This window comes from Saccostrea cucullata, unplaced genomic scaffold, assembly GCF_032062105.1.
Source record: "Saccostrea cucullata isolate Sc308-1 unplaced genomic scaffold, CSIRO_AGI_Scuc_v1 ctg2952, whole genome shotgun sequence".
Taxonomy (NCBI): Eukaryota; Metazoa; Mollusca; class Bivalvia; order Ostreida; family Ostreidae; genus Saccostrea; species Saccostrea cuccullata.
This window is the reverse complement of record NW_026934637.1, coordinates 39,963-58,814: the sequence shown is the minus strand read 5'-3', so window position 1 is coordinate 58,814 and position 18,852 is coordinate 39,963. Positions and strand designations below refer to the sequence as shown.

Below are 18,852 nucleotides of genomic sequence, written 5' to 3'. Positions count from 1 at the left end.
TTGAACTTAGGCGTAGCTATTGTTATTTTTGTTGGCTTTTACTTTTAAAAGCAGACAAAGAGCTGGTGTCTAACAATAAAGAATTTCGCCATTTACTGCAGTTGGTACAAATGATGATTTATAGATTTGCGACCTACATACAGGTAATATACTATAATTTTAAGAGGTTTTGCATGTTGTTAATCGGAAGCGTCTCATCTCATGTCAAGTTTAATCTTAGATAAGTAATCTGTGCATGGACCTGAATTATTGTGAATTTTATACATGATTTTTAATCTTTGGGTCATTCGTCTATCGCTGAGCGGTTCCCAGCCTGTTTCTAAATTCAAAGAATCTCTAGAAGCAATTAAAGTTAAACCAGTAATAATCCGAGCTGAGTGTAGTTGCAATAGCTCTATTTTTTTCAGAAATGCTAAGTCCTCCAGGACACCTGATCCTTACTCTGGTCTTTTCAGGTATCCATGTGTTTGCACTGTTCATAGTTCTTTTATAGAATGAAATTAATTAGTTATCATTATATTTTACAATAGTTATAAAATCTGGTACAGAGGGTAAGAATTTTAATCCATTAAAATGATACATACCTCCATGTTTTGTATAGCTGGTAAGTCGAAGCTATAAGACTTCCACTTTCCATTGGTAGTTATTAATCCACTTTTAGGGATGTGGCCTATAACAAGGTTGAGGCCTCCACTCCCACTTGTAACACAATCAAAGTCAATGCGAAGGGATTTCACCTGAACTTGAAAAAGAGAAAGATGCATGTTTTAGGACATGTCGATCGATGTTACATTTTATTGAAAGTTATATTCTGAAAATATTTCATTTTGGTCGAAAGTACCATTTTTGTAGCTATAGGCGCAGAACAGTGGCGTTATGGTTTTATATATTATTCTTAATTTGAACATTACACTACAGATCAAGTAATGCAAAAAGGTACAATTTAAGGCGCATGATTTTATGAGCACATTTTGGAAAAATTTCTCAATTTTTTCAGCATTCGTCAACATTAAAAATATGAAATTGGTAACAAGAATATCAGGAGTCTCTTTTAAAGTCATCATTTCGTAAGTGCTATGGTCGATAGAATGCCCTTGTCAACAAATACAAGGTATCAATGAGTCAAATGCTGACTGAGGTTTTTCAAACTATTTGTTAGTCCATTATTAATACACCGAATTGTCGACAGATTTTTTCTGTTATTTACCGATCATGACCATGAGCACACGGCGGGTGAGACCGGTCGGCTGGGGATGCTCACTCCTCCATGTCACCTGCTCCCACCTATTTTATATTGTTTTATGGTTTTATGGTCTATTGATCTTGCATGCAATTCGTTATTGCAATATGTTTCATCAATATCTACCCCCATTTCCCAGTGAAAGACCGATAACTCGCTTGTTTTGAATTTTATGCAATCCAACATAAAAATCAAAACAAGCAAGATAATCGGTCTGTAGAGAAGAATATCATTTTTAACGGTTCGAAATTAATCAAAATATACATGTTGGTTTAAGCATGTGTCTGCACTTAAAGAGTGAAAGGTAGACGATTGACCATTGCTTAAAAGTGGAGAAATTCTTCAAAAACAATTCTTTGTACATTCCCATGCGCCGCGTACGCGTTTGACGATGTCAATTATTATGTAGCGAACTCAATTAAAAAAATAAAATAAAAAAAACAAACACCAATCATATGTCCAAAAATAAGGCAACTTTGTGAAGACATTCATGTCTAACTGATTTATTTATGACTTCATAATTTCATAACTATTTTAATTGAGAAACAAATGCAATTAGAAAAATTACATTGAAAGTCAATACGAGTATATGAGGCATTATTAAATTGGTATTCATTTTTTGAAATTATCCATTTAAAGGAACATGGAAGAAATTATTATATGCATAAAACTTGTTTAGTACATGTTGAATGTTTTTCATGTTGTCTACCACTTTTTATCAGACCCACACGTTGCACTTCATCAGAATCACCGTTTTGATGTTTAAACAAATACTCTGGAAAATGTCATTGAATTGGCAAATCAGGAAAGGGCAAAAATCCACACCTAGAGCATCCCAATCTTTATTTTTAATTTACTGTAAGTTTGCTGTAAAAAATTCTGTTCACCATAAATATTTAATGAAAAATGTTCAACTTATACAGTGCTCGGATTCTAGTCAGAAGGTATCATGCACTTACTAGAATGTACCCACACTTCGCGTACTGTAGATCACTAAATTTTCGCAACACCTTATTTTCGCGAGGTAGTCATTAACTCTTGATTAGCGAGACAATATTTTAACGAATTATGGCTATTGCTCTGTATAATCTTTAGGAATACTATTATACGCGAAATTTTCGCGAGCACACTGTCTCGCGTAAATATGCGAAATAAAGTTCTCGCGAATAAAAAGTGATTTACAGTATATAGGTAAGTTTCTATGAAGAAAATAGTTGAATTTTTTTTAAAGATGCATGCATTCAATACAAATGTTTTCCCAAAATAACTTCACTACCCCCAATTTGATAAAAATATGTTGAAGGGAGCCGGTTTGGGTTTTAGTGTGTGAAAACAACAATTATAGAAAAACTAGCAATAGTAATACTATATGTTGCTTTCATTGACTTCAGTGTACATGCCAGGTTAGGGGAAAATCTATCATCCATTCATTATAGGGGGCCGTCTCAAAATACAGGTAAATAACTGTCTTATTATTCGATTTCAAGATGTGATCAATCGATTGGCTTGTGTGATACTTTGCATAAACACAGAAAGCGTTTATGCATAAAATTATCACGCCGAAATCGTTTATGCATAAAATTATCACGCAAGTCAATCGATTGACCATCGTCATGAAATCAAAACATCTGACAGTTATTCCTTATATTTGCATGCTCTTGATTCCGCCAATCCACGTGCTACAAGCCCCGTTTTTTTCTATTTGTCCCACCATACACGTTGTGATTTTTTTTAATCGTGCCTATTGATAAACCAAAACGTGCATGTAGAAATAAATTTCATTTACTATTCGTAATTTTTTCTCGGACAAAGACATTGAAAATGTAAATATTACAGGATAATTTATAAGACAATGTAAATTTTTCGCACTTAAACGCAATTTATACAAATTCTACAATAGAAATTTTGTTCAAATTATGATTTTTGATTGGTTATACTATACTGTGCAACATATGTAGGAAACACAAAATTCTACTGTCTTAGTTCCAGAGGGGCTCCTCAAAATTTCAAAATTAATGAAATTTCCGTTCTTCTAGAGTACTAGTAATGCACTGTATTACATATACAAGAAATATATACAAAATATTTTGATTGAGATATTCCTAAATTTAAATGTTTGAAATTGCAAGAGCTTATATGTAATACTCTTTCTTTTATAATATTATTATGACCCCTTATGTAAGAACTTTAATAAGTAAGTTAGTAAGTCTTTCATAACAAGTTCATATTTTAATTTATTACCTGTTAAATTTGCTGCCATTATTGCTGAGCCAGTGGCCAAGGCGTAGTACTGTCCTTTTGAAGGAGCCGGAATGCCGGAGTAGGACTGTATTTAGCCGCAAGTAATGAGGAAAGTGAAATTAATAACTATATACATTGAATGTATAACTATATAATATCACCATTAATGTAATTAATTGATATCAAAATCACTATTTAATGTCACCATAAATGTCAATAATTAATATCAATATTAATATCATTACTTGACATCACCATCAATGTCATTAAAAATATCAATATTAGTACTTAACATGACTACTTATGTAATTAACAAATATCAATATTAGTACTTACGATAACTACTTATATCATTGACAAATATCAATATTAGTACTTACCATAACTACCTATGTCATTAACAAATATCAGTATTAGTATCACTACTTTATATCACCATTAATGTCAATAATAAATATCAATATAAGTACATAATATTATACAATTATTGCTGTTTTGGAGGTCAATACGATGATTTAGACACGTGAGGAGTACAATATTCGATGAGCCCGAGGGCTTTTATGAAATTATTATGATATTTATTAATTACATCAGTGGTGATATCAAGTAGTGATACTAATATTGATATTCTTTAATGGCATAAATAATTTTATTATATGATGGAATAATTTCCCCATCTCCGATCGGCTGAGATCCAACAGTGTTAGAAAAATACGACGTTATATTGACCTACACGTCACCTTCCAGGTCGATACAAGGAATTATTGCAGGTCAATATTATGAATCATGTGACCTTCCAGGTCAATACAAGGAATTATTGCAGGTCAATGTACGGAATTATTCCTGTTCCATATTTCCTGTAACAATGCTTTTTTTTTTAATTTTCTCGTTAAATCTTTCAATTAATCAAAACAGTCTTGTAGGAGTTTGCTATCATTGAATCATATAATAAAACAGTTATTGCTGTTTTTCTGAGGTCAAAACGAAGATTTAGCCACCCTTGAAGTACAATATTCACTGAGCACAAATTGTACTCCTCATGTGTCTCAATCATCGTATTGACCTCACAAACAGCAATAATTGTAAAATATTATTATCACTACTTAATATCACCATTAATGTCTTTAACTTATATCAATTTTAGTATCACTAAGTAGTATATCCATTTATGTCATTAATTAATAACAATATTAGTATAAAAATAAAATACGCAGTTATATAATCATATACTGTTCGTTATCTCCATATGTTTCATGGAATGAGTAAAAGCTATTGTGTAAATTAGATGTCCACAACTGTGAGTGACACATTTTGCAAAATAAGACCTTCAAAATATTTCTTAATAAACTAAAAATATGGCTTTGTGAATAGATGTATACTTACATTGGTTCTTTTAAAGTTTTCAGCGGATATACACATGTCTTTCTCAAATCCACATCTTGATAGTACAACTAAAATAGAGTTTAAACTATAACTGTTTTTTAAATTACTTTTTAAAGTAAAATTTTTGATAAAGGCTTGTTTAAATATACATGCTAAAATCAATCTTTGCGAAATTCGAAGTGAACTTGAGGGGTGATCAAAAAGTTCGCTAACCATCTCTAGATCTAGATATACAAAGCCAAAATTCAGATTTAAAAAAAATTTGATACACACATAGCCATACACAAGTTCTATAAATAGCATATGCTAAATAAAGTTTTGCTCCTTGTGTGTGACGTCACAATGTAAAAATGACGTAACTATATATGTCACTTGTGCCGAAAATTTTTGTCTTATCCGTACTCATTCAACAAAAGACTGTAAAATCTATGGTATATCTTAGAAATCCATTTGAAGTAGCATATAATAAATTTTACACAGTTTATTAATACAAATGACTGCCTATAAATACATTCAATGATTGGATTTATTGTTTTAATAAAGTGAGGCAAATGGTTAAAAATGATACTTATTAGGTAGTCCAGTGGAAGCAAGTTTGAAAAGAGATGTTCTTTTAATTAAGCAAATTGCTATCAAAAACCTCCAATTTACATTTTGAAAAATAGTTAAAATTTTCAACAATGATATAATTATTAGATACCTAAGATATCGTTTACTTTAGGTTTTAAACATATTAGATATGATAAAAAGGAAGGATATGGAGATCACAAACAGTATTTAATCTAAAAGTCCATAAAACAATACAAAATAAGAGCAGAGCAAACACGGACCTTCGAAGCATCAGAGGTGAGATCTGGTGCCATGGAGGAGTGAGCATCCCCTGCCGACCGGTCACACCCGCCGTGTGCTCCTTGTCATGATCAGGAAATAACGGAAAAATCCGTCGTCGATTCAGTGTATAAATAATGGACAAACAATTAGTATGAAAAACGTTAGTCAGCATTTGACTCAATGATAAATTGTATTTGCTGACAATGTCATTGTATAGATACCAAAAGAACTTAAGGCTGCTGACAAGGTTATTGTATAGATACCAAAAGAACTTAAGAAATGATGACTTTAAATGAAACGGCTGATATTCCAATTTATCAACTTGCTTGTCAATAATTTACCTCGTTTTAGAAATTATTCATACGTAGAGCAAGCTCTTGCGTATCGAATCGATTTATATATATATATATATATATATATATATATATATATATATATATATATATATATATATATATATATATATATATATATATATACTATATATCCCCTACCGGAAAGTGTAATCTAGTTCCCACTCAAAATTGAATTATCACAATTTCATTAAATATCATTAAAGCTATACAAAACTCAAAACTCAAATTTTGATCTGTAACTTATCAATTTCAGATCAAAAACTAAAAATCAGCTCAATGTCTACAAGCGTTTATAAAAATCAGCTCAATGTCTACGAGCGTTTATAAAAATCAGCTCAATGTCTACAAGCGTTTATAAAAATAAATGCTAAAAACTCTTCTAAATTCAAAAGGCCATAATTTTGCAAAAACTGTAATTAGTTTAAATTAATACGTAATAGAACAATATGTTTTGGAAGAATGCTTTCCAATACGTGTAATGATAAATCTAAAAATGCATATTTTCTTTATTTAATCAATTATTCAATCTTTAAAATATGAAGGAAAGGGAAATAACTCCTTCTAATGTCTCTTCATTCAGGCCTTTGCTTTATTGTACTTCTAATGTAAAATAGTTTCCCTAATATTCACAATTCAAAAGTATCTTGTAAGTAGGAAGTATTAAGGAACATTCAGCATCAGAATTATGCATTTTTACCAGTTTTTACATATATTTCATAATACTGTTTACAAAAAATGTGCGATTTTTTTATTGACATACACTTCTGTTTATTTATGTTTCGCATATTAAATAATATTGTGACTTATACATTTTTTGCAATAATTTGAAAATTTAAAGTAAACAGTATTGAATGAAAATAAAATGCAGTTTTTGTACTTTGAAACATTAAAATTGTGTGGGTGGAAACACCTTGAAATCTTTACAAATAAAGACAGCGAGACGGACGGACAGACAAATGAATGGAAAGACTAAGAGTAAATCTATGGTCCCCTCCTGTTTCACTGGTAGCGGACTAATAATTATGTTTTAACAAAATAAAACACATTTTGAGCCAAGCAATCAAAAGCATCTGCTTACAGGGGTGGGATCAGGTACCATTTAGCAGAAGGCATCCCCACTGAAACATGACATATGTTTTTGTCGTGTTCATACTTACGGTCATCACAGAGAGTCCCGGTATACTCCGCTGGACAGATACACGTATCATGTGGCCTACAAAATCCATTGTTTTTACATGGATTCGGAGTACACTTAGGAACACCCTCTACCTCCTATATAAAGAAGAAAAAATATCTTTCAGGAGAAGATAAGATACAATTCTATATCAAGTCGGATATTGATACTCATTATATTATTAGCTATCTCTTCCCCAGGCTATTTTTTCTATAAACTATCGATGACAAGAGTTGCCTACCTTTGGCTTAGATCTGGATCCACTCCTTCTGTGAATGTTTAAAAAGTCAGGACGCACTGCCATCTTATCCTGGTAAGAGTCGGTATCTAGCCCTCCCTGTTTAACAATAAATTGACATTTATTTATAAAAAGCCCACTATTTGAATTTAAATGTACAGAATTAAAATTCTCAGTTTGAGACTGAATGTCGTCAGTAAAAGGGACAACTGTCACAAAATTGTGTGTAAAGAATGAAGATATATCACTGCATTCCCCTTTTTCGATGTTCGGTTGATGAGGGCTCTGCTATAACGACTTCCCTTCCTTACTACTAGCAGTGATCTTCATATTGTTTATTCTACCACTATTATTGCTGAAATAAAGAACTGCCGCGGACTATATTCTAGCATACGTATATAACGAACCTCATCAAAAAATTATCAGATCAGGAACACGTATCAAACCTGTACAGTTGAAATAAATATTTGACTCTAAAATGAAGTACTTATTTAGACTCATCGATGTATCGTCTTTCATAGTCGAAACACAGTGTAAATTGCATAAACTAGATGATGAATGCATGTTATAGCTAAGCGAGGCTGTTCCACGGACCTCCCTACACCATATTTTAACTTTGTGATTTTAGTGATAAAGCAATAAAATAGAAAACGGATTTGTTATTTTACATTCATAAAAATACTTAATTATTGGTACAATTAAATATACTATATAAAAAGCTATTTTAATGCAACAACAGTTTATTCGTCCGCCTTCCGTACCAGGTAAACAAAAAAAAAAAAAATTTTTTGGTTTTAAATGAAACGCCATAATCGAGACATGCTAAGCCAATTCCTTTCTCTATAGAAAAAAATTCAAGAGCTCTAATGGACTAACAATTGGTATGAAAAACGTCAGTCAGCATTTGACTCAATGATAAACTGTATTTGCTGACAAGGCATTGTATCGACCATAGAACTTACGAAATGATGACTTTAAACGAGACTGCTGATATTCTTGTTTCGTCAACTTAGAAATTGTTCATACGTAGAGAATGCTCTTGCGTATTGTATTGTATAAAATAAAATTGCGTAAAATAATTCAATTTTAATTTTGTTCCTTTTAATCTACACTACCAACCAGACCCAACCTGACACAAAGCAGTCCTAGAAAGCAGTCCTGGGACCGCTGTGGGACTACTCGGGTTCCGCTATGGGACTACTCTACCGCTGTGGGACTACTCGGGTTCCGCTATGGGACTGCTCTACCGCTGTGGGACTACTCGGGTTCCGCTATGGGACTGCTCTACCGCTGTGGGACTACTCGGGTTCCGCTATGGGACTGCTCTACCGCTGTGGGACTACTCGGGTTCCGCTATGGGACTGCTCTACCGCTGTGGGACTACTCGGGTTCCGCTATGGGACTGCTCTACCGCTGTGGGACTACTCGGGTTCCGCTATGGGACTGCTCTAGAAAGCAGATCCAGCAGTCCCAGCTACCCCTGTGATTGCTTTTTGGACTGATTTGTTCATTCATGTGTGAAAAAGGTTCTGAGTGACATGACAGTCCCCCTTGCCTATTCTGAATTTGCAGGCTCTCTGTTGTTTCGGTTACTTGCAGCTTACAGGCGTTTGAATTATTTAAAATGCAAGGATTTAAGTCGAGATTGTTACAGTTAAATAATATTTTCAAGGACAGTTGTTATGGGTCAGAATAACCCTAAATGCCAGCAAAGATCAATCACACAGTTTAAACTTAACAATAATTTATTTACAGTAATATACAAATCATTAAGTACAAACTTAGCAAAAATCTAAAGATACATACATCAGAGTGTCCGTTGCTGCACACAATGTCCCAGTGAAATTATATCCCAGTAATACCTCAATGATGCTTATACGACAATAGTATCTATGCATCGAATTGACAGGATATTTATACAGTAATATAAATCTAGAATATTCTAGAAGTTGTAAGTACATGATATTCCTGGAAAGTTCTGGACATGAATAAAGTTCAAGAATGTTCTAGAAAAAATGACTAAACATGTTGACCACTCTGGAATGTTCAAGAAACTTAATGTTACTAATAATATACATGATGAAACAATACAAATACAACACACCTCACAACACCTCCCCCCTTAAAAAGTTTGAATGTCAATGAAAAACTTAAATTGTAAAACATATGTACATGATGAAACAATACAAATACAACACACCTCACAACACCTCCCCCCTTAAAAAGTTTGAATGTCAATGAAAAACTTAAATTGTAAAACATATGTACATTCTGTTATGGGTCAGAATAACCCTAAATGCCAGCAAAGATCAATCACACAGTTTAAACTTAACAATAATTTATTTACAGTAATATACAAATCATTAAGTACAAACTTAGCAAAAATCTAAAAATACATACATCAGAGTGTCCGTTGCTGCACACAATGTCCCAGTGAAATTATATCCCAGTAATACCTCAATGATGCTTATACGACAATAGTATCTATGCATCGAATTGACAGGATATTTATACAGTAATATAAATCTAGAATATTCTAGAAGTTGTAAGTACATGATATTCCTGGAAAGTTCTGGACATAAACAAAGTTCAAGAATGTTCTAGAAAAAATGACTAAACATATTGACCACTCTGGAATGTTCAAGAAACTTAATGTTACTAATAATAATCATGATGAAACAATACACATCTCACAACACCTCCCCCCTTAAAAAGTTTGAATGTCAATGAAAACATATTATTAAAATAAAATTCATGTACATTAATACAAAATCTAATTTGTTCATGATACTCTGGACAAGGCATCTGCAATAACATTGTCTTTGCCTTTGATATGCTTAATTGTTATGTTGTATTCTTGTAACAACAAACTCCATCTAGTCAGTCTTTGATTCTTGTTTGACAATTTATGCAAAAATGTCAGGGGGTTGTGATCCGTATATACAAGAATTGGATGCAAAGTAACATTCAGATAAACATCAAAATGCTGTAAGGCTAACAACAAAGCAAGGCATTCCTTTTCAATGGTGGAATACTTTTGTTGACATTTTGTAAGTTTCTTTGAAAAATAAGAAACAACTCTATCTACATTATCACTATGTTCTTGAAACAAAGCTGCCCCGATTCCAACATCACTAGCATCAACAGTAAGCTTAAATTGCTTAGAAAAATCTGGAGTTGACAGAACTGGGTTGCTCATAAGGATAGATTTGATTTTGTGAAACGATTTTTCACAGTCCTTTGTCCATTCAAAGTTTACCCTCTTTTGTAAAAGATTTGTAAGTGGGCTAACTACTGAGGAAAAATTTGGACAAAATTTTCTGTAAAACCCAGCCATGCCCAAAAACCTCATTAACTCTTTCTTGTTTGTAGGAATCGGGAACTTTGCAATAGCTTCCACTTTAGCCATTATGGGTGTAACATAACCTTGACCTACTTTATGACCTAAATACTCTACATAAGCATGACAAAATTCGCTCTTCTCAAGGTTCACAGTTAAGTTTGCTTTAGCTAAAATGTCAAACAAAGCACGCATGATTCGGAGATGTTCGTCCCATGTGTCGCTGTATATGATAACATCATCAATGTAGGCCTCGCATCCCTCAAGGTCTTGAAGAAGGGAGTGAATCATCCTTTGGAATGTAGCCGGTGCGTTTTTCATGCCAAAAGGCATTACTTTATACTGGTAAAGTCCATCTGGTGTAGCAAAAGCAGATATTTCTTTTGCTCTTTCTGTTAACGACACTTGCCAGTAGCCTTTCAACAGGTCAAATTTACTGACAAATTTCGCGTTTCCAATATTGTCAATACAGTCATCGATTCTGGGTATTGGATAGGAATCAGATTTGGTAACAGAATTCACCTTTCTAAAGTCTGTACATAATCGGTAGGTACCGTCCTGTTTTGGTACAAGAATACACGGTGAGCTCCAATTACTTTTACTAGGTTCAACAATGTCATTGTCCAACATATACTGCACTTCCCTTCTTAGGTACTGCAATTTTATTGGATTGAGACGGTACGGATGTTGTTTGATAGGCAGGGCGTCGCCAACTATAACATCATGACAAGCTGCATTAGTTTTCTTTGGAACATCCGAGAAGATTTGATGATACTCATTCATCAAGTTTTTAACTTGTTCTTTTTGGTGAATGTTCAAATGTCCAAGTTTGGCATCCAAATTAGCCAAAACTTCTGAGTTTTGCAAACGAACACTCTGATTACAATCTTTCTCATTCATTTCTACACTCGTATCACTTTCAATACAATTTTGAACAGTCTTAGCATTGGCTAAAGTGGAAACTGGTTTTACAGAATTTCGGTCACACCTTTCAAAATACTCTTTTAACATGTTAATGTGACAAACCCGTTTCTCTTTACGTCGACCTGGTGTCTTAACTACATAGTTAACATCACTGATCTTGCTTTCAATTTCATAAGGGCCATAAAATCTGGCCTGTAAAGGATGACCAGGAATAGGTAAAAATACAAGAACCTTATCACCTGGCTTAAACACCCTATTTCTGGCATCTTTGTCATACCACATTTTCATTTTCATCTGAGAACTCTTCAAATTTTCTTGTGCTAATTTACAAGCATTGTAAAGTTTTTCTTTGAAATCAGACACATAATCTAAAAGATTAAGATCCCTAGTCTCAGTCAGCCACTTTTCCTTCAACAATTTCAAAGGACCCCTAACCGTATGACCAAACACCAATTCAAAAGGACTAAACCCAAGAGACTCCTGGACTGCCTCTCGTGCAGCAAATAGTACAAGATGAACCCCTTCATCCCAGTCTTTTTCATACTGGTAACAATAGGTCTTTAGCATTGTTTTTAGGGTTTGATGAAAACGTTCTAGCGCTCCCTGGGACTCAGGATGATAAGCAGTTGATCTATACTGCCTTATACCCAACTCATGCATGACTTGCTGGAACAACCCCGACATAAAATTTGAGCCTTGATCCGACTGAATTGCCTTTGGTGCTCCTACAAAACTGAAGAACTTGGTTAGGGCCTTGACTATGCTCTTTGCCTTTATATTCCTAAGAGGTATGGCTTCGGGGAATCGAGTGGATGTACACATAATGGTAAGTAAATACTGGTTCCCAGATGTGGTCCTAGGCAAAGGTCCTACACAATCCACCAACACTCGACTAAACGGTTCTTCAAAAGCTGGAATTGGTTGGAGAGGGGCGGATGGTATCTTCTGATTCGGTTTACCTACCATCTGACAGACATGACACGACTTACAAAACTCAGAAACATCCTTCCTTAGTTTAGGCCAATAAAAATGACTCAAAATCCTATTATAAGTCTTATTGATACCTAAATGACCAGCCATAGGTGTATCGTGAGCTAAACTCATGACATCTCGACGATAAGCAGCTGGGACCACTATCTGGTGAACAACACGCAACACTTCATCTGGGGAAGCGTCAGGTGGTCGCCATTTTCGCATAAGGATGCCATCTTTCATATAGAAGCATTCTCCAACTTTAGTAGCCTCTTCTGGTGGAAGTGCCCTCTTACTAAGTTGAATGATATCTGGGTCTTTATATTGTTCAGAGAGTAAACGTTCTCGGCTGAGGATGTCCTTGCCTTGGCTTTCTGGTAGATTTGACTTATCTTCATTACCACTAAATTTTGATAAAGGTTCCTTCGTCACCGACTTCTTGATATTGTGTGGTTCCATGTTTGTTTGAGTGTCATTAAGGTCAGATAAGAGAGTGTCATTCAAATCAATATCAACAGAGGAATTCGTCTCGTCAAAGGCTTGAGTATGGTCTGCCTCCATTTCTCGTCTTCTGGCCATCGCTCTAGTAACAGCACAGGCTGGATAAATGTCATCATTTTCATCATCGCACATGACATCTGGAGTGATTTTCTCACAAACTATAGGATCTGGTACAACTTTTCCACCAGCTAAATCGTTGCCTAGCAACAAAGAAATGCCTGGAACGGGAAGAGTAGGTCGAACACCTACGATAACTGGTCCAGTGACTAAATCTGACTTCAAACTAATTCTATGCAAGGGAACATCAATGACGCCTAGCTCCACACCCTGTAATAAAACTGACCCACCAGTAGAAGTCTGCTCAGACAAAGGAAGCACGCCCTCTAACAATAATGTCTGTGCAGCACCAGTATCTCTCAAAATCTGGACAGGTTTTATTTCGCTAGAGTCACCGAGTGAAACAAATCCCTGAGACATAAAGGGCTTATAATCCTCCATAGAATCAATAGCACTGGACTGTGAACCCTGGACATCAGGAGTGTCAGAACAAATCGAAACTAAGGCTTCTCTATCACCTCTAACTGCCGCACAAGCATGTGGTTGAGTTTTATCAAAATCATTTTTTCTCTTAAGTTTAAAGCATTCACTGATCAGATGACCCTTTTTCTTACAATAACTACAAGTAGGAAGCGACCCTATTCCAGAAGATCCTTCAAAACGTCCTGGACCGGACTTAGAACCACCTTGGGATGGAGACTGGGAACTTGTGAAAGACTGAGACCCTGAACCACTCTTTTTATATGTGTCTGAATTGGTAGAATTACTGCTAGTCTGAGTTCTTGATACAAAATTCTTTTTATGAGACAGAGCATAAGTATCAGATATGACTGCTGCCTCTTCAAGAGTTTTCACATTCTTATCTTCTAAATGTGTTTTCAAATCTTGAGAAACACATTCCTTAAACTCTTCTACCAGGATGACTTGGCGCAAATTAGCAAAAGTTTTATCAAGATTTTTAGATCTAAACCAATGATCGAATAAATCTTCTTTCTCTCGTGAAAATTCAACAAATGTTTGATTATCAAACTTCCTATACTTTCTGAATTTTTGTCTATATGCTTCAGGTACTAATTCATATGCTTTTAATATTGCTGCTTTGACCTTCTCATAGTCTGAACTTTCAGCTACCCCTAGTGCAGAGTATACCTCAGCTGCTTTGCCAACTAGTACACTTTGTAACATTGTTGACCAAACGTGTTGTGGCCATTTAAGATTCTCTGCGACTTTTTCGAATTGGGGAAAATATTTGTCTACAGATTTTTCTTGAAATTTTGGAACTAATCTGATATTTTTTGCTGCGTCAAATTCAGTTTTGACAACTGACGGTTCTGGTTGGTTTTGTAATTTTAATTTCTCTAATTCAAAGTTCATTTCACGCTCTCTTTCTCGCTCTTCTCTTTCTGCTGCTAATTTGTCTAATTCAAATTTTCGTTCACGCTCTCGTTCTTCTCTTTCTAATTTGTCTAATTCAAATTTTCGTTCTCTTTCTCTTTCTCGATCTTCTCTTTCTAATTTTTCTCTTTCTAATCGCATTTTCTCTAACTCTAATTGAAACTGATATTCTGCCATTTTGTAAGAGCCTAACTCTGATTTAACTGTATATTCTGGAAGATCGTATTTTTCAAAGATGTTTTCTTCTACTAATTTGTTTGCAACCTTAATTCTAATGTCTTGCTTTCTCTGAGAGGATTTAACATCTAACCCAAAATGCAAACCTAATGCGATCAAGTTATCCTTTTTTAACGTATCAAAAACCTGAACACTTGGTGAACTAAGAAAGTCTGTGACCGAAAATACCATGTTGATTTTTGCTGGCTTATAGTCAAATTTAACAGTTCAATAAACAAAATTCTTACAATAAACTGCAAAAGTGCAAAAAAAAAAATTCTTTATCCCGGACGAGCCCCCAATTCTGTTATGGGTCAGAATAACCCTAAATGCCAGCAAAGATCAATCACACAGTTTAAACTTAACAATAATTTATTTACAGTAATATACAAATCATTAAGTACAAACTTAGCAAAAATCTAAAAATACATACATCAGAGTGTCCGTTGCTGCACACAATGTCCCAGTGAAATTATATCCCAGTAATACCTCAATGATGCTTATACGACAAATGTATCTATGCATCGAATTGACAGGGTATTTATACAGTAATATAAATCTAGAATATTCTAGAAATTGTAAATACATGATATTCCTGGAAAGTTCTAGACATAAACAAAGTTCAAGAATGTTCTAGAAAAAATGACTAAACATATTGACCACTCTGGAATGTTCAAGAAACTTAATGTTACTAATAATATACATGATGAAACAATACACATCTCACAACACAGTATATACACACAAATTTAGTTTAGAATATTAAAAAAAATGAAGTTCTTACAAAGAAAGCTAGGAGGTTTTTTTCCTAAAAAAAACTACATTGTTTAGGTTTTATGAGAAAAAAAATATCTACAAAAGAATATGACATTGTGTGTCTATTTTATTATTTATTGTGAAATTATGTACTAAAGTTTGCATTGGCACTAATTAAAAATAATTAGACATTCCATTTTTCAAATTTTTTTCGCATTACAAAGATTGAAATTAGGGTCATTGTTGACTAGCATGTTCAATGATGTGTAACACTGATGCGTGTACCAAAATAAAATGCATTGATTTTCTGCCCAAAGGCGCTTGAAACTGCGGGTGTTGAAATCACTTTATACATATTAATCGTCCAGGTGAACTTAAACAAAAAAAATAATAAGAAGAATTCCCGGTTTTTTACTGTTTATTTTTTTAAAATAATGTACTTTTTAAATAACTTTATTATAAATTTAAAAAACTAATTAATTCATAGATCCCCAGATAATTGTTCACATTGTTTATGTTACGGAAGAATGGTAGCATAATTTTTGATGGTCATTGAGTAATTTTGTAAGGTTTTATTTTAGGGTTGCATGAAACACTCCTTACTTCGCATGGTACTTGTAAACGTGTAGAAAATTGACGATAGAAAAGTTGAAGCCATCACGTTAAACATAAAAATAAAATTATTATTGTAATTTTGCAATCATTGTCCTCAATGAGGGGGTTAACATTGAAGCACAATCATACGAATTAAGTTCCAGGGTGTTTTTATCTCAAGCTCAGTGAGATATATCGAAGCAACGTTTAAACAGAACATAATTCTTCATAATTCATAAAAAGTTGTAGATTTATATTAATGTTTACGTAAAACAAAAGTTTGGCAGAAATTTTCATTGGATTGCTCCCAAATTACCATAGAAATAGAATACCATATCAACCACATACTACAGCATCTTCCTAATATCTAGTTCTACACTAAACCCAAACTTGACAAAGAGTCATTTGTTTAAATAAAATTAATTTCAAGAAGACAATTCATGAATTCTATACTCACGAATTGGGATTCTTGACACAACACTGTGACAATACACATCAGGAATACGACTTCTCTCAGCATTGTGTTGAGTTTTAACAATGAGGTACTAAATCAGCTGTCTTTATAACAAAAGACCCAATCTATATACTATTGGTGATGAATGTGATAAACGTTATCAATTTTCTACATCTTTAAAAGAGAGTAAAAATACAACTTTAAGGCCTTCTTCTCTAGCAAGATTTCCTATCAGATAGGGTGCATCAAGTTCTTTTATCAAAGTAAATTGAATCAAACACCTCTAGCAAGGGAGGACCGAGGATAACCAACCAAACCTTTTCATCAAATGCATAATGATTTTTATTCGCCTACGAAATACATGATTTACTATGAACAAATCTGTTTAGATTATTCTTAAATTTGATTTTCCTTAAACTAAAACTGTTAAAGATAGGCTTTTTTTCTGTATTTTCCAATTGCTTGGATTCAAAATAGAAATCAGGTGTTTAAAATCACTTAATAATAGGATTGTCAACAGTCGATGGAGAAAAAAATACACCTCCAAATCACCTAATCTCATGTCAGGCGTTCTGAGTTGGTAAGTCTTAGCCCTCCTCCCACTTTTTAACTTCACTGAGCTCATAGCTCTTGTGATTTTTTATTTATTATATTTTGGCTGAAGTCCATCTCTTTATCTAGCTGAACGTCCGTCCGTTTGTTAAATTTTTACATATTCGACATCTCTGCAACCAATTGACCAATTTTAACCAAACTTTCCAGAAGCATTATTGAGTGTAGCGAATGCAAGCTTGTTCAAATGAATGGGAGACAATTCAGAAAAAGTGAAAAATCGGTTGCATGTTTACAAAAAACTTCTTAAGAACAAAGAAAAAAAATGATGAAATTTATGGGAAAACACATCAGCATAAAATATTAGCTCTGAAAAGAATCCCCTACCGACGAGTAACACCCGCCTTGTAACAAAAAATCCGTCGTCAATTCAATTCGCATTAATTGTTTATATCTCTCATTTAATTTGCTGTGCAAGATCATGCTCTATGTATGCACAATTTCTAAAACGAGGTATATTATTGACAAACAAGTTGATTATACAAGACTATCTGCTGTCTCGTTTAAAGTTATCATTTCATAAGTACTATGGTCGATACAATAACATTGTCACCAAATACAATTTTTCATTGAGTCAAATGTTGACTGATGTTTTTCATACTATTTGTTGGTCCATCATTTACATGTACTAAATTGACGATATATTTTCCGTTATTTCCCAATTATGAAAAAGAGCATACGGCGGGTGTAATCGATCGGCAGGGGATGCTCTTCAGAGCTAATGTTTTTTGTTAATGTGCCTGACTTTGAATAAATATCTTCTCTCATCTTATCTTATGCTCTCTCCTCCATGACGCCCCAACGCAACTCTGATGTTTCGTAATACCGTGTTTGCTATGCACTATTTTTATTGCTTAATGAACTTTCTAGAACTTTCGAGATTGAATTCTGCTCGTTATATCCTTATATCCTTATACATTTTACGAAGAGATATAGAAAGGAGAATTTCTTAGGATCTTCTTAAGAAATACAAAGCCATGATTGATTGATTGATTGATTGATTGTATATTGTTTAACGTTCCTCTCGAGTACAAAGCCATGAAGTAGATACAAGTTTGTTCAAATCATGACTCCTTGGGTAGAGTGGAATTAAAATGGATGAGCAAAGATTTTACATCGGAACATTGGGAACTTTTTAAAAATCTTCTTCATAAACAGAGCAAGGTCATGATTAATCATACTTATATGGAAGCATAATCAGGAAGTGTAGATTCAATTTTCCTTAAATCATGACGCAAGCAGCTAGTGGAATGCAGGGTTGGACCGCAATTGACATAAAAACGTAATGGGTGAAAGGCAGTTATTCAAAGAAATACAAAAACATAGTTAGTGTAGATTCAAATACCCAAGTTTGTTTAAACCATAATCCCCTTCCTTTTAATAAAAATGGAACTCGTAAATTTACTTACCTGGTCATTGGTTGTTTGCAAATTATTATATCCTGGTGAGCTTGAGATAAAAAAAAAATACCACAGACACATCTGTTTCATACTTGGATATTTCACTTGAAAAAGACGTTAATGGTAATCTAACAACCAAGCTATTTGATAAACGTGATGACTTTAACT

General features: G+C 33.7%; 1 protein-coding gene across 1 annotated transcript; it reads right to left on the bottom strand.

Moving 5' to 3' along the window:
- Positions 1-584: 584 nt before the first annotated feature.
- LOC134241078 (uncharacterized) lies at positions 585-16,887 on the bottom strand (the record flags this gene model as incomplete). Its single annotated transcript, XM_062723166.1, has 6 exons — positions 16,676-16,887; positions 7,467-7,562; positions 7,209-7,323; positions 4,865-4,932; positions 3,482-3,566; positions 585-742 (listed from the first exon to the last, which is right to left on the bottom strand). Coding segments are annotated over exons 1-6 (585 nt in total), but the record flags the coding sequence as incomplete, so codon positions are not given.
- Between the last annotated feature and the right edge of the window lie 1,965 nt (positions 16,888-18,852).